The 17920-nt window shown below is 39.8% G+C and overlaps 1 protein-coding gene across 2 annotated transcripts in view; it reads left to right on the top strand.

The window, feature by feature from the left end:
* LOC131420033 (histone-arginine methyltransferase CARM1-like) overlaps positions 1–16830 on the top strand; it is a 253398-nt gene extending 236568 nt beyond the window's left edge. Inside the window, exons 11-13 of one of the 2 annotated variants that reach the window (XM_058565735.1) lie at positions 991–1128; positions 10822–10911; positions 16211–16830. In XM_058565735.1, coding sequence (XP_058421718.1) covers positions 991–1128; positions 10822–10911; positions 16211–16220 — 238 coding nt within the window. In that variant the 3' untranslated portion in view covers positions 16221–16830. Of the gene's footprint in view, positions 1–990; positions 1129–10821; positions 10916–16210 lie in introns of those variants that run through there. The other variant, XM_058565736.1, reaches the window with a different exon arrangement.
* Positions 16831–17920: the final 1090 nt, after the last annotated feature.

The raw sequence follows: 17920 nt of genomic DNA, 5'->3' as shown, positions 1-17920 counted from the left end.
TGCAGGTCATTCCTATTCCACATGGCGCGTTTGTTCAAAGAACCCACACCTTGCCCCAGTAATATCCCAAGGAAATGAACTTGTTTCTGCAAGGTGAAGGGAGATAAACTTGAAGTGGCCTGCTTCAAAGGGGAAATTTCTTTGAAGTTAAACGCTTTATCTTAAAAAGCTGCAGAAAATTTACATTCTACTCCATCAGATAGCTGAGTATATTTTGATATAAAAGTGGTTTACATTACCTAGCAGTTAAATTATGTAAAATATCCCCCCAGAATCTTCAAGTCAAAATTGACCCTCTAGGAATTTGCCCTGTGCTTAATGTGCACCCTACTCCCTACAAGCCAACGACCACTGCTAACCCCAGGACAGGTGACCTCAGTGTTTGAAACACACCAAGATGTTCTCACTCCTTTATAGGAAATGGAGAACCTCAACCTAGACACTCCCCCACACACAAACACACGCAGGTAGTCTGACCCAGAAGGAGAGTAGAGGCCATCTGCTTCAGTAGTTTTCTTGCTTCCAGAAGCCTGGTCAGGATCCTTGGACAGGTTGGCATGAGACAGTAAGAGGCCAGACTCCCACACTGCTCACCCTGCTAGACTTTTCAAACATATCAATTCCCAGTTTAACTCTGTTACCTATTGGGCTTCTAATGAACTTTGATTCAGAAATACAGATTGACAGAGTGGCCAAGTCCAGGGCTTTGAAGCCTGGCTCTCCAATCGTCCTCTGTGTGATGCTGGGCAAGTCCTTTAACCTCTCTGGGCTTACTTCATAGGGTTGTTGGGTAGACTTAATGGACTAATAAATAAAGCTCTTAGTACAGTACCCAGCACATAGTAACTCCTCAGTAAATTGAGCTATCCTTCTCAAAAGGATTCCATGAGTCAAAAACAACAAAACCCCTTATCAACCTAAGTGCCCAGTCCAATTTATTAATATAGGCCTGGACCATAATTGGCTTTTAACTCTTTTCTTGCCCCGCAGGGTAACGGTTTGGCTGTCAACAGCCCCAACCGAGCCTCTGACTCACTGGTATCAGGTGCGGTGCCTTCTTCAGACTCCTCTCTTTGCCAAGGAAGGAGAGACCCTCTCAGGGAGAGTGCTGTTTGTAGCCAATAAACGGTAAGCAGGGAAGTACAGACGTGACCCCACCTCTGTTTGCTGGGCACCAAGGAATGGGAGCGGGAGGAAGCTGGCTGGCCCCCCAGACTCCAGCACTGAGGAATGGACAGCAAGCTTTACGAAGGTCCGGCTGAGTTTGCACAGGTGCCCTCAGCTACAAAGCCTGCAGAGCAGATGTCACCCTTGCACTGAGGGTGGTAAGGAAGAGGTGCTTCTGATAACTCAAGGGCAGCGTTCTCCACCTGACCTGGAGGAAGGAAGGGAATCCATCAGCTCCTGGGAGCGCTGGCCACAGGCTTGAATTCTCAAGTTCTTTAAATCCCACGGCAGCTTCCTGGCCTAACTTACGTCTTCTAGCCACACACTCCCAAATTTAGTACAGTAAAATCGACCTGTGCTGCGGGGGGAAAGGCACTGTAAGGGCGGGGTACGGTGTGTCAGGCAGGACTGATTGCTGGTAATGGGTTTCACGAGGTCTCTGCAGCGATTACTTTGATTTATCTCATTTTTAAAATGCTCTGTTTTCTTTCATCTTGTTGGAGCTTCCCCTGGGTGAATTAGAGGACACAGGAGTAGCAGAGTGGTTCACAGACTCTCAGGACATTAAGGGTGCTCAGAGGTCATCTCATTCAACTTTCTCCCCTCCCTACCTCCCACCCTTCCTTGGGCCTGTGCTTGAACACTTCAGTGACAGAGACCTCACCTCCTCACAAATCACCCCTTCCCTTTTTTTTTTTTTTTTTGGTGAGGAAGATCAGCCCTGAGCTAACATCTGATGCCAATCCTCCTCTTTTTGCTGAGGAAGATTGGCCCTGGGCTAACATCTGTGCCTGTCTTCCTCCGTTTTTTTTATATGGGACGCCGCCACAGTATGGCCTGACAAGCGGTGCATCGGTGCGCACCCGGGATCCGAACTCGCGAACCCCCGGGCCACCAAAGCGGAGCGCGCACACTCAACTGCTTCACCACTGAGCCGACCCCTCAACCTTTCCATTTTTGAAGTCTTTATGTCTTTAATTACAAAAACTTAACATACGCACATGTAAATTCAAAACTACAAAAGTGTATACAATTTACCCACACTCCCACCCCTCACCCCACTCCCCAGATGTGACCCGTTGGTCTCTATCCTTTTGGGTGATTTTCTGTGTATGTACCAAAAAATAACATCATTGTGGGGTTTTTTACTGTTGCTGTTTTACAAGAAGATTACACTAGCAGTCTGCAACTTAAATTTTCACTTTAAGTCTTGAATCTGTACAGATAGATCTGCTTTGTTCTTTTTAATACATGCATAGTCAAGAGCATGGGTATACTATAATGTCTTTTTAAAAATCCCTGATTGATTGATATTTAGGTTGCTTCCAAGTCTTTTTTCCATTGCCAAAGATCCTACAGTACACGTCCTTGAACATATAGCTTTCACAGTTGACGTGAGTATTTCCAAATGAATTGCCTAGAGATGGAAATGCTGGATCAAAGGGTATGTCCATGTTACCGTCTGATAAACACTATCTATCTCAGTGGTTGCACCAATTTCCACTCACCCCAGCAATGGATAAGCGTGCTCATTTCTCCATATTTTTCCCTAAATCAGTGGATGTTATCACTCCCCATGGTTTTTGCCAATATAATAGACCCAAAAATAATTTTTAAAGTTGCATCTCATTGGTTTTGTTTCCATTTATTTAATTATTGATAAGGTTAAGTAACTTTTCATATGGTCATTGGCTATTGATGTCTTCTACTTGAGACATCTCTAGTTATTAAAAAGTTATTCTCACTGTTGACCCTATATCTTATTTCCTGTAAATTCTACTTATTGATCTTAGTTGTGTTTCTGAATTGAAAAGAAATCAGTCTGTTCTAACCTCCAAATGGCAGTTGTTCAAATATTTGGAGAGTTCTACCAAACATCCTCCTGGTCTCCCTGCCTTCAGGGTAACATCCTCGACTCCTCCCTCCTATAAGAGTGATTTTGAAATAATTTGAAATTCTAAGTCCTCCCCTCTGGAAATACCTGGCTTATAAATGTCCCCTTTAAAATATTTCTCCAAAACTAAATATAAGACAGCATATGTGTTCTGATGGATGCTGGGTGCTTACTGATTCCTACCATTTTGTATCATTTGCAAATTTAATAGGCAAATTTTTATTTAAAAATTATTAAGCAGAAAGAGACCCAGGATGTAATCTTCCATCAAAATTTGCATAGCCTAATCCATACCTTTTGAATTCGGTCATGGAAGTAGCTCAGAATCCACCCACCTCTAGTCCAGCCCTCATTCCTCCAGCCAGGCCAGAAGGAAATAGGATACAACTTTTGTGGAATGTGACATCCAGATGAGCTTAATCTCTGCTCTCACCCCCACAGCCTAGTCCAATAACCTTGCCAAAAAAGGAAATGAAGCTAATTGGACATAGTTCTCATTATTTTTTAGTAAAACTGTGCTAGATCTCTAGTTATTATAACTTTCTATCTCCTTAATGGGTTATTTAATTTTTTGACAGATAATACAGTCACACCATTCACAGTAAAAATGTATGAAAAGGTTTACAGTGAAAAGTCTTCCTCTTAATGCTGGACCCCATTCATGCCCATCCTCCTCCACCACCATATAGCCACTGTTGCTGTTTCTTGCATATCCTCTTAGAGTTTCATCTTGGATATACAACTAGAACACGCTGTAGGAATTATATATGTATATATTTTTAATTTTATATTCCTCTGCTTTTATACCTAAACGGTAACATTCCATATCTGTTTTCTATATCTTAATTTTCTCATTTAACAGTACATCTCAAAGACATTTCCATATTAGCACATTCAGCTCTTTCTCTTCCTTGAGTTATTGTATTTTTGCATCATGGTCTTCCTTCATAAAAGTTATTACTTCCTTCATAGAAGTGAAGGCTTCAATGTGGTTTTAAAATTTTATAAGAAAATGTTTGCTTACATTTTTATCTGTGCCATGGCATCATTTACCTGATGCATGCTTTTCATCTGTTACTAAATTTTGTGACTCTTTTTCTACTTTTTTCTAATAATATCTTTGTATTGATATTATGATTGTTCATCATCCAATTAAGGACACTTTTCTGGACAGTAATTTACAAGAAAGAAGTTCCTGTGGCAGGAGAGATGTGATAGGCTTCATGCTGTTTTTCTCAACTCACACACTCTCCTTCTGTGCTGCCACAGAGTCATACTACTTCCTACAAATATGGCTCCTCTTGTGATTCTTTAGGTAGTTCTACACGTTCCAGTTCCAAGAGCCTTTCTGCCCAATAGTCTTGTTCACCCCAGTTCCTGCAAAAGATGTTACAAACAAGGAATAAACCTTTTGCATTTCAGAAAATGCTCCTCACCTTCAGGTAGTGTATTTTTGTGAGCACTTTCTGAGATGTGCTGCCACTAGGCTCTCATGCCCCTCTTTGCATTTCTTTTATACTTTTTCCCTTGTGGCTTACAACCAATCTCAAGGGCTTTTGCAGCCCTTACACATAAATTGAGATGTCAGATCATATCTTTCTCATGGTTTTATAGAAAATAAGGTCTGTGGTCTGTAGTGTGTTTCTGTTCTCCTTGTTTTTGAATGACTTCCAGGAGGAAAACTAGAAAATGCTGACTTATGCCATGTTCATCCTGGAAGTTACCACTTTCTTCCTAAATCCTCATAAGCCATCTGTTTAATGACCAGTTCTAAAACAAAAAAAAAAAGGCTAAGAAGTGGTAGCCAACATCTGCCTGGAGTTTTGGACCTTGCCTTTTCTGAAAACTAGGATAACATTCTTTTGCTTTCAAATATTTATATTTTAAGGTATCTTAGGGTGTAATTAGGTGAGTAAATTTAAATCATCTTATTCTTCCATTACTTTTTTCTATTTCTATTTCATGAGTTCACAGACTTGGAAATGTGTTAAGTGAGGAGGGATACACCATGCACTTCAGAGAAGAAATGCGAACAGGGGCAAGAGTCATCTCAGAAAGGGCTCACAAAAATACACTACCTGAAGGTGAGGAGCATATTCTGAAATGCAAAAGGTTTATTTCTTGTTTGTAGCATCTTGTACAGGAACTGGGGTGAGCAAGGCTTTTGGGCAGCAATGCTCTTGGAACTGGAACGTGCAGAACTACCTAAAGAATCACAAGAGGAGCCATATTTGCAGGAAGCAGTATGACTCTGCGGCAGCACAGAAGGAGAGAGTGAGTTAATATTTTAAGGTATCTTAGGGTGTAAGTAGGTGAGTGAATTTAAATCATCTTCTTCTTCCATTACTTTCTTCTGACATATCTTGAGTTTCATCCTTATCAGGCGTATTATTCTACCCTTCTCTCCTTCATTCCCCTAATAGGTCAGAAGGAAGCAAACCGTTTACCTCACTCACTTGCCTCATGACTCCCAGGGCTATAGCCCTCCATACCTTTATTATAAGACCGATGTTGTATTGCTGTTATTTGCCTGTGTATGAGCTTCCCAAAAAGAGGGCCTGAGTCCTTTTCCATGGTGTATCCTTCCTCACTTAGTACATTTCAGAGACTGGGCAATGTGGAATGATGACTGAATGAAGGAGTCGTAAGCTGATGATCTCTCTATTATTAAGAACTTAGTCTGGCACAATTGAAAGAAGATGCTAAGATATCATGAGTGTGCAATACTTTGCAGGAGGAAGAAAGGGAGGGAGGGAGAAAGTTCTTTAACTTGCTAGACCAGCAGCCTTGTGTAGTGAAGAGAGCGGGTTTTGGAGTCTGACGTATCCTGGTTCTGTCCAGTCTCTTCTCCATACTGGTTGGTACATGAGTGATCTTGGGCATGTTCATGGATCTCTCTAGCACCCCAGTATCCTCACCTCATCATCTGTAAAGTAGAATTTACAGTAATTGTCTCACTGGGCTTTTGCAAATATTAAAGGAGAGAACATAGGATAGTAATGAACACATAGTAGGTCCACAGTAAATCTTAGTTCCATTGCCTCTTCCCTTATTTTTTTCCTTACTCTCCTTGTATCTCATCAGATGTTTTGTTTGAAAATTACTGTTTTCCTTGGTATTTTCTGCAAACCTCAGCACTTCCTGAGTGTCAGTATTTTCACACTATTTTTTCAGTAAGGTGCTACCTCATTGTTCTGCCTTGGATAGGATCCCCCGCTCCTTTATGGTCAAATATCCTTTTACACTCTTACCTCCTGGGACGACCCTCTGCAACCACACAGGTGTGACAATGACTGCCCTTTTCTTCCCTGCCAGGACCATTTATGATTGTATTGTTAGCATTTTATTTTTGACAGCCTCCCGTCATTCTTGAGCTGTCATTCATTTTATTGCTCTGGACACTAAAATAGAACTTATCTTTTCTATGAACTTTATGAAATTTTTATCCCTAAAGTTCATAGAAGTGGTCTCCAAAGTTTTTTGATCATGTGCCCCTAATGAGTAAAAACACTTTATGTATGTGCCCCCCAAATATGCTAATATTTATCTTTTAATTATGTGAATGTACTACAGTAATAATCATAGGACAAAACTAAGTGCTCTCTCTATAGATAGGTAGATAGATATGTATGTATATCTATATATACAGATGCATAGACATGTCTATATAAATACACATAGAGAAATTCACAGTGGTATTTTATAAGACACGAAAATAGAAACAAAAAGAATGAATAGAAAAAAATAAATATAGGCTGATGGTTGGATCTAGCTCAGCCACTTATCCTGTGCCAAAATGGTTTGAAACATAATTTAAAATTTCTGTATCCTTTTGAAGGTCTGATCTACCCAGGTTTGCCAGAGACTTGGTTTGCAGAGAATTTGATGAGCTTTGTGGTTTATAAAACTAGAAAAAATGCTGACCAAAGACATAAAGCTTTGGAAGCTTCAAGTGCTGCTCCTGATGCTCATCATTAAACTGCTCTACCTTGGACCTCACCTGAGATGAAACCTCTTACTAGCTATGTATTTGGACAGGTGCATCAGAAGGAATTATAGGGGGAAACTGTTGTGCACGATTAGGGGCAGTGAAGTCACAGTATGTGCTGGTGCAGCTTTAAGTGACATTTCTTTGTTCTACAACATTACTCAGATTCTTCTAGCTCTGACCTATGTGTCCATCACATGGTTGGTATTTACTCACTGATGTCGTACCACATTATTTAAGATGTAATCAGAGTCTTACTGAACCATCCCACCTTACCACACCTGAGGAACTAGGTGAACACAAGAGGTATCTTAACTCTTAGCTGGTGATTAGAATCCAGCATTTACCTGGTGAATTCACTAGTGTTCAATATGTTTTTGGTAAACAACTGTATTGGTTTCCTAGGGCTGCTATAACAAATTACCACAAACCAGGTGGCTTAAAACAACAAAGATTTATTTTCTCACAATTCTGGAGGCTAGAAGTCTGAAATCAAGGTGCCAGCAAGGCCACACTCCCTCTGAAGGCTCCAGGGAAGAAGTTTCTTTGTGTCTTTCAGCTTCTGATGGTGCCTGGCAATCCTTGGTGTTCCCAGTAGCTGCATCACTCTAGTCTCTGCCTCTGTCTTCACTTGGCCTTCTTCCCTGTGTGTATCTCTGTGTCCTCTCCTCTTCAGGACACCAGTCATTGGATTTGGGGCCCACTCTAACCCAGTATGATCTCGTTAAACTTCATCACGTGTGCAAAGAGCATAGTTTCCAATAAGACCACACTCACAGGTATCAGACGTTAGGTCTTAAACATATACTTTGGCAGGACACAGTTCAGTCCACTATAACAGCTAACTAAAAAAATGAAAAATAACAGTTCAGTATTTTCTTCCACACTCCAGTGTATCATCCCACATCCTCTCTGGGGCACACTGCAACCCCTTTGAAGAGCACTGGTCTACAGTCCATGCCTGCTGAGGTTCTCATTCCTCCCTTACCTATCAGTAAATAACTTGGGCCATTTTTCCCCAACCTTCCTGCCACTTCTGTTTCTCCATCCCATTCTTCCTTGATGATCAGCACTAAGCCTATCCCACTATTGCATCTTCTCTTTTCTCTAAGATAAAATTATCATGAATTACCACGTTCTCCAGAAAGACATGTCCTGTATATGTTGTTCTGAAGTTTCCAGTATCTTCTTGAATATGACAAAAGAAATGTTGGTATACAAAGTGATGATTTTGTTTTCAATCCTTGGACTAAGGTACATCCCCAGTCACATCATCTGCTCTGTCTGTATAAGATGTAAAATGACTAAGTCTGGCAAAAAACTAGGTTTTTTTAAAATATACATTGCCAAATAACTGGTTCCAAAGGATTAATAGTTACTTAGGGTCCTGTAGACAAAGTCTTGGAAGATTGTCCATTATTGGTTGCTTTATAAACATTGCACATTAATTATTGGGTTTGGAGTTGGCCTTCAGGGTATCTTGGCACCAGCATAACACTGCTCCTGGGATAGAAAAGTGTGTTATTTTCCTGCAGTTTTAGGCAGGGACACATTCTCCCTTGGTTAGATGAATCACTATCAAATCAGTAAACCAAACCATCCCTCCACCTCATCCCTTAACCCCTCCCACACTCCCCACTCCCTGCCTACACATGTGGAAGAGCTTTGAGAACAAATTTCTGCTTTTCACTGACCGGACTGAGCCATGACGTGGCATGAAACTCTTTCTTCCTTCCATTAGGGAAGATAGGACTTTGATGATGGGAAAAGAAAGAGAGGATTGTGAAAAGTGAATATAAAGTGACAGTGTTATCATATCTAGTATTCTGAAAAAGAGCCTTGCTGAAGACCCTACAGCAAGAACTTCCTGATTGTTCTTCCCAACCACACCAGGAACCACTCAGTTCTTAGTGGTGACAAATCTGACGCATATGTGCATCCATAAACACATACATTTGCACATACCTCAGAGTACCCAGTTTCTGCTTTAAGTTCTATATTAGTTACTTCAAATATTGTTAAGAGACGTCTTTCATTTGGTAAAATGTGTGCATGTGTCCCTCCCTGACTTATTTACCAGGCTGATCTCAGCCTTTCTATGACTGCAACAGGTGTTGCACCTCTCCCAAGGAGCTCATTGTCTCAGTGTCTGGTTCTCCTCGAATCTCCCTTCAAGTATCACAGATGCGGTGAACTATTAGATGTGGGTCTCATGGAAGAAACATTTAAAAAAAAAAAAAAAAAAGTTCTGAGTCAATTAGATGAGTTGAAATAGGATCAAAGGACATAACTGATTTTTTTTTTTTTAATGTATGGCTATGTTTTCCTCTTTTGTTTGGCTCCAATAAAATCTAGAACTTGAGTTACTAGTTTCACGGGACCTGACATTATATTTACGCCTACCCAGGCCACTATTGGTAATGACAAGGTGGGAGTGGCAGTGGAGGAATTTATATCACTCACTAATTTCTGGAATTTAAAAAAGAAGCATGGTAATCAAGGAAATTCAAATTAAAGTAATCAATAATATTTTAACCCCTAGCATTTAAACATTAAGGACTGGAAAAAGTGTAATGAAATTAGCACTTTCATACTTTGTAGGTGAGGAAGTAATTTGATACATTTTCTGGAAGAAGTTTTAGCAATAAGTGCTAGGAACCTTAAATATGTCTATGTGCTTTAGCGTGGTAAGTCTCCCTGTAAGAATTTATTCCAAGGAAATAATCCTAGATGGGACATAAAGATGTATTACAAGAATGTCCTTTGCAGCAGAATTTCTATCATAAAACTAGACTTTTGTTTTCAATATTTTCTTCCACACTTCGGTGTACCATGCTACATCCCCATATAACATTTTTATATGTTGTTATAAAAATATAAATATTTAACACTGGGGAATTATTAAATAAATTGTGCTATATCCATATAATGCTATTGGAAAATACATTGTCAAGAATTATAGGATAAACGCTTGCTAGTGTTAAATGAAATAAGGTGATCTGAAGGAATATTTAAGCATCATTTTGCTAAAAATTTACACATGTAAATACACTGAGGGAAAAATGCGTAGAAAGAAAATACTCTAATGTTAGCTAAAAGAATCTTCATCTAGTGACATTATGGATTATTTTCTATTTTTCCTTGTTTTTCAGTTTTTCTACAGTGAATATGTAACATTTTTATAATCAGGAGAAATACATATATTCTTGAGAATCACTAACCAAAGTCCCACAAACACAGCCCCTTTAGATTAGTCATCAAGGATATGTGATATTACTTGTTCTTATCAGCCAGTTCTTCTCACTGTAATTGCATGAGCCTTCGTCTGGGGCCTCTTAAAATCAGTCACATTTGTTAGCTGTTTTATGTCAGTTTGAGATTTTAACTTAAGCAATCCTTCCATGATTAAGATTGTTTTGGTACATCAGTGGTGACCCATAAAGTGTCTCTGCTACTTAAAGCCAATTCTGTCATTGATATTGGTAAAGCTTTTTTTTAAAAAAAAAAAATCACTTTGGCCACCCAGACGTACCATTACCTTTGTAATTTTTAGATCAAGAAATTATAGCTATCAAACTCCTCTAACAAATAAGGCCTTCAGTTGCCTCTACTAATATTAATAGTATCCAAATAAATACATACGAACATATATAAGATGCCAAACTTACTCTTAAAACCCTGATGAAGCGGGTATGTGTAGAAGATGCCCTAAATGTGTCTGAATAGCTAACCAGCCTTGTGAGATGAGGTGTTATTTTTTTCTGCCACACAGACAGAGCTATGACATTCAGATCGTGGCGCTGGTGAACCAGACGGGCTTCAGATCTGGGAACATCCTCGATTTAAAGAATCCTTTCTTTAGGTAAGAAATGCTCTCATCCGTTTCACACCTATGTATATAAAATCTCAATTCACTGGATGACCAAGTGGAGAGGTTCAAAATAATTCCGTCTTTCCTAAGAGGAGAAAAAGCAACTCTTCCTCACTGAGGAGACTTGGATCCTGATATGGAGTTGAATGTTTTGTGTTCTATTAAACAGAATTCAGTCTATAACAATCTGATCCTGAAATGAGGAACACTGGCAAGTCCTACAAAGTGAATTCTCATTCCAGAGGAGCTATACGAGCTGCAGGACCCCAGGCAAAGTCACTTTCCTTTTGGCATTCGGTTTTCTCATCTGCAGAATGTAGAGTTTAAAGATGATCTCCTTTGATCTCATTCACTAAGGGATGACTTTCTGTAGCAGTTATTCCAATATGTCTAAAACAGGAGTCCATTTAAAGGACATTTTGTGAGACAGTTTTTTAGACTATGTAAGTCAGGACATGCCTCCCTTTAGAATCTATGCAGATTTTGTCTGATACAAAGAACTTGCCACAATGAGATGGATACAACAAATGTTTCTGGAAAAACTCATCTTTACACCTACTCAGTATGAGCCAATTAAAAATCCACACATGAAATCAACCATACAAATAAAACCACTGGACACTGTCACTCTTAACTTTCTTATTAAAAAGAGACTTTTCCCTCATATTATAATGTCTCCCTAAGGCTTTTATTCAAAGCATCATGTCTCTATAGTATTGAAAAGTTTGAAGAGAAGAGAAAACTCAGGAAACCACACCAAGAATTCTTTGGCAGAGACGGGAAAATGAAATTTTGACCTTGAAGCAGGGGAGGAAAAAACACAGACAAGCCTGCAATTGTGTATGTCGTATGCAAGTTGTCACACATGCTATGAATCTTTGAAACCTATTGCCAATTAGGGATATGTATCCCATCTTTAATTCTGAGGGAAGGAGAGAGTCCTCACTCCCACCCCTCTATGTAATCCTGCTGTGTAAAGCAAAGGGCACAGATTTGGGCATCAGAGAGAACAGACTGACTACTCACTAGTAGTATTTAACTTGCCTAGGCCTCAGTTTTCTCATCTGTAAAATGGGATGAACAATAAATACGTCACTGGGAGACTGCCAGGATTTCCATAACATGTTCCAGTACTTAATAGTTCACATAATTGATGCTCGGTGAATGCTAGCTTCCTTTCTTCCTCCCTTTTCTTCCTGTTCTCTGCTCTCCAACTCTCTCAGAAATAAGTGGACGATGATTTGTGGTTCATTGCAAATGGAATCATTTGGATTTTGGAGAAGAAAATGAATTTTTGTAAGGTTTTAGAAAACCCACCTTTTGAATGCAAGAACCATGTCAACTCATCACTCTTGAGTCCCACCTCCACTTCCTCTTACAAGAACGAGGTTTTAACCAGAAAACCACCCAGAGAGGGCCTTGGCCTTGACCAGCCCCTGCGTTGCATGAAGGCACAAACACAGTGGCCACAAGGTCAGAATGCGAGCTTGTCAAAGGTCTGTTGATACTCAAGATGGCCGCCATAGCCCTGTCAGAACAGATGGGCTGTCAAGTGAGGGCCAGGTGCCTTTCCTTTTCCCTTTTTCTCTCGCTCAGCAGCAGGTCTGACTGACATAGTTAATTAGGCTTTTAAGCCTAATTTTTAAAGGTGCTTAAAAATTGACTCTCCTGGGAATTCCAGATCTTGATTATGTTTCTTCACCATCCCTCCCCTTATGTCTTGGCCTCAGTATCCTCAATGGAGACATAGACTAAATGACAGAATCTTTGAAGAGTACTTAACACACAGTAGATGCTCAGTTAAATGTTCAACAGTGGTCATACCTTTCTCCTCCTCCCCCACATTCGACCTCAGTTTGCTATTGCAGCAACCGAGAAGCAGCACAAGGGTGTGTGTGTGAGTGTGTGTATGTGTGTATTGGGGAGAATGAAAATAGATGACATTACCCAAAGGAATTATTGGTAATTTAGCACCAAAATAAATAACTTTCTCTCCATTTGCTTTTTATTCTACCCATTTTTAGGGCCCAATAGACCCTACTGACACACAAAAGCAAAAGATTCATTTTTGTATTTCAGCTGATCCCCAATACCATCTGAGGATCAGTCACATACTAAAAATATCTCAAGATCAACAAATTAATTACTAAAAACATGAACACCCACCATTACACGTAATGTGCAAGTTTCTGTTTTTCCTTACGGGGGGCTTTATTTTGACAATTATTTTAAAGTAATTTGAAAATAAAAGAAGAGCAAACAGCTGTTACCAAAAGTAAGGAAAGGGACAAAACGACTTCATCAGCGAGGGAAAGCTCTCGGGTAAACTAGTCCTGCATCATTCAGCTCCCACGCAGTCTGGGTCCCCCTCACGGGGCTGTGGAAATGCAGCTGTGACCAGGGTGGGTGTAGTCCCTGTCTCCATGGAGCTCGCACTGTATTGGGAGGGAAGTGGGCATTAAGTAGCTAACTGCATAAGTAATTATGTCGTCGTAACTGCAATAATTGTCTTGAAGGAGAGGCAGAGGGTGCGAAGAGAACATTGGTTGGGAGATCTAGAGCAGTTAATCCATAAAACCACCACCACCAGTACCCCAAGCCCAGAGAACCTGTGGTACATTGTTACAAAGTGTCTCTTCTAAGGGGAAGCTGGGGCTCAGAGCTTCCTTTTGCAACTTGAGACCTTAAGTGTGCCCTCCTCTGAGAAGCCCTGCAGGCCCAAGGTGCCTCTCCCACGTCACTCAAAGAGCCCTGTGCAGACACCACTTTTAGGGCACCTGGAAGACTCTGCCTCGATTATTGTTTTATTTGTCTGCCATCCCTCATACCTTGAGCGCAAGATCTTGCCTACTGCTGTTTGTAACACAGTCTTACACAGTAAGTGCTAGATAAATGCTTGATGAATGAGTGAATGAATGTGGCCCCATGGAGCTCCTGATGAGTCCTAAAAGAACTGAGCTTGTGATCAAAATGCCATGGTCTACAGAGCATTTAATCGTCCGTGCTAGCACATAAACCAAGCCTCTATTCTCTTCACAGCTTCTCACAAAACAATGTGATCCTTCTTCCCCCAAAATAATAAGTTCCCTCGATTTCCTCAACTTAAATATTGCTTTCCTTCCTGCTTTTTTTCAATCAATTTATTAAACAGTTGTGGTGTGCCAAGAACTCTTGTCGGTGCTGGGGTATAACAGAGAATGAGTTAGGTACAAACTCCCTGGTTTCATGGTTCTAGACAGTCTCACGGTTTGATGTTTCTCGACAGACATCAACAAGGTAAACAAATAGATAACTTCAGATAGTGGTGAGTTTTCTGAAAGATAAACAGAGTACTATCTGCCTGGTTTCAAGGCTTGCTACAAAGCTACAGTAATCAAGCAGAGCGGTACTGACGAAAGGACGGCATGTAGATGAATGGGATGCAACAGAGGTCAGAAACAGACCCAAACATATACGGTCAATGGATTTTCAACAAAGTTGCAAAGCCAAATCAATGGAGAAGTGATAGTCTTTCAAAAGTGGGGCTGGAATGATTGGACATAAGTCTGCAATAAAAAAAATGAACTTTCATATTTCACACCATCTATAAAAATTAACTCAAAGAGGATCAAAGATTGAAATGTAAAACCTAAAAATATAAAACTTTTAGAAGAAAATCTCTGTGGCCTTGAGTTAGGTAAATATTTCTTAGATATGACACCAGAAACACAATTCATGAAAAGAGAAAAATGATAGATATATTTATCAAAATTAAAAACTTATGATCATCAAAAGACACATTAAGAGAATGAAAAGATGAATCACAAGCTGGGTGAAAATATTTGGAAATCATACATCTGAAAAAAAAAACTAGTATCTAGAATATAAAAAGAATTTGTGATATAATACTCTCAAAAAAGCCCAATAATAAGGAAACAATGATTTTTTTTAAAGGGCGAAAGATTTGAACAGACATTTCGTCAAAGAAGATAGAAAAGCAAATAAGCACATGAAAGGCTGTTCAGTATCCTTAGTGCTTAAGGAAATGCAAATTAAAACCATGATGGCATCCTACCACACACCTACTAGAATGGCTAAAATAAAGATTCTGACAATACCAAGTGCTGAGGAAGTTGTGGAGCTGCTAGAACTCTCCTTCATTGCTGGTAGGAATACAAAATGGGACAGCCACTTTGGAAAGCAGTTTGACAGTTTCTTATATAGTTAAACATTCACTTCCTATATGACCCAACAATCCCACTCCTCGGTATTCACACAAGTGCAATGAAAACTATATGTGAGTGTTTATTGCAGCTTTGTGATCACCCAAAACTGAAAACAGCTAGAGTATCTTTCAAGTGGAGAATCAATAAACAAATAGTGGTCCATCCATACAATGGAATAATTTTCAGCAATAAAAAGGAATGAAGTACTGATACATGTAATAATACAGATGAGTCTCAAATACATTATACTAAATGAAAGAAGCCATACTCAAAAGGCTGCATACTATATGATGGCATTTACATGACGTTCTGGAAAAGGCAACACTGTAGATACAGAAAACAGATCACAGCTGGACTTGGGGAGGGTTAGCTCTAAAGGGGTATGGGAACATTTTTCAGGGCGATGGAACTTTTCTTTGTCTTGATTGTAGTGGTGGCAGTGCATGGCTGTATGTGTTGGTCAAAACTCGGAGAATTGTGCACTACAAAGGGTGAATTTTACTGCATGTAAAAAAATTTTTCAGTTACATAAATCTTACCAAAAAGAAGGACTACATAAAGGGATAGCAGAAAACAAGCAGAGTGATATGCTAGACAGTAGCAAGACCAGGGATTGGAGGTGGGTGTTATTTACATGGAATGGTCTGGAAGGCCTCTTGGAAGAGGGGGCAGCTGAGTGGAGACTTAAATCTCAGGAAAGAACCGGCATGGCAGATGCACAAGCAGAGCCTTCTATAGGAGAACAGTAAGGCCTGTTGACTAGCAAGAAGAGAGAAATAAGTTGATGCTTAGCTTTCACTATAAACCTATAAAAAAGAAGAAGTTCTTTCAGTGAACAAAAATCTGGATCATCATGTCAGATCTGAATTTAGGCTGTGCATAATCAAACTTACTAAATATAGTGGGTAAATATAGATCTGAGGCTGCCCATAAAAACTCCAGGGAAGGGCATGGGATGAGAAGGGGGCTGGGGGAGGGGACGAGGAGGGAGGGAGAGGACATGAAGGCACCTGGCTTGTCTGTAGCTTTGGGTCTGGGCAGAACTTAATTACTTCAGTGTCACAGAGTCACCTTCTCTGTTTTAGGTTTGCTTAGAAGATAGTCACAAGCCAATCAGTAAGTAAAAGGAAGGCCTGAGAAGTCCCTCGACATCCAAGTTCATATTTCATGTTCCAAATATGCATTCTAAGTTTTACAAGGATGTTTAGGTTTATTTCAATTTCTTTTTTTCTCCGTAACTCTAAAACGTGCATTTTATTAACAAGTCTATTTTTTGGTGCTTCTTAGACTGGCTCTTTATAGCTTTCTGCATGTAGCTGAAGAACAATTTTTTTTTGGTTTTTATTTTTATTATTATTTTAGTAAAGCCAACAGCATTGCTTTCATTTTTGAAGTATTTAAAAAAGAAATTTAACAAAACGCTACCTCATGTTTGTATGTATGCACATGTATGACATAAGAGCATGTTAAGAGTGATCTATTTGCAATTTTACTCTGTTTTCACAAATATTTTCAACAAATCAATAGCTAGTTCCTGGCTCAGCAAGGTGTTAAAGAATTTTTGCCTTATTCATGTAATGGAATAATATGATGTCAGGAATGTTCTTCATTGGCAATATCTGATGACTCTGTATGCAGTTAAGAAAATAAAGATGGAACCTTTGTCAGTTCTCTTAGGTTTACAATAAAAATGTACAGCGTGAGATACCAATGAGGCCTCTCCTTTACTTTAAGACATTTGTTATATGTCATCCGTCAAATGGTGATGAAAGATGATCTTTTCCAAAGAGCAGGTTTTCCCCTGGCCCAAACGACCCTTATAAAAATGGATGTCACATCAGCAGGACAATCTAATGAAGCCCAACAGGCAACCCTGCTCACTCTGCCGGGGGGATTGGAATAAACAGCAACTACATATTCTCATCAGTCAGTCAGTCACCCACAGCTTTCAGCTTTCCACTCGGGTGCTTTTGCTCATTCTGGCCACTCAGTTTGAAATAGTCCTCCCATTCTATCCATTCCAACAATCTTACTCACTCACATCACTGCAAGGCTCCGTTGCCACACACCCTCACCAGCTTGCCTTGCTGACCACCTTCCACGCTGGCTAAAAGGACCTCTTCCCACCTTTGGTGTATCTCCTGTCCCTCCCATTATCTAATCCTTTCTTGCAGCATTTTATCACTTCATACCCTAAACACACATATATTTTTCTCTTCTATTAAGTTCTCTGTGAGTTGGATCTGAGTCTGATTTTTTTTTAATTTCCCACAGTGCTTAACAGTATGCCTAATGTATCGAAAATAAGAAATGTACATTGATTAAATAAATAAATTTATCCTGAAGTTAAGAATTGGAATTATGGAATCAGGCCTGACAATGTTCGAATTGCCTTTCGAGCCTGGTACCCAGAAACTATATAAACCCTGGATTGCAGAAACAATATGGCTGCTGCCAGGGCCTCCACCCACCCTCAGGCAGACATTCATAGTCAATACCAGCACTCTTGCCGGCTGAACGCTGACGTGGCCTCACCGTCCTCCTCAGGCCCACACTTGAGGAAGCCGTTATCAGTCTATAGCACTGGGCACAAGAGATAAAACGCATGACTTTTAAGGATTCAAAAAATCGATGTTTCTCAATTTTTGAACAATCCCAAAGATGTGTAATATTTGTGAATTTGTAATTTTGCTGAAGCACAAATTTGACACAGATATATCCTATAAAGTGGGTGTGGGGAAGTGAGTATCTTTTTGTCAATCAGAGGATGCCTCTTCATGTAATCAATAACTTTC

This window comes from Diceros bicornis, chromosome 22, assembly GCF_020826845.1.
Source record: "Diceros bicornis minor isolate mBicDic1 chromosome 22, mDicBic1.mat.cur, whole genome shotgun sequence".
NCBI lineage: Eukaryota > Metazoa > Chordata > Mammalia > Perissodactyla > Rhinocerotidae > Diceros > Diceros bicornis.
This window is presented reverse-complemented; position numbering and strand designations above follow the sequence as displayed.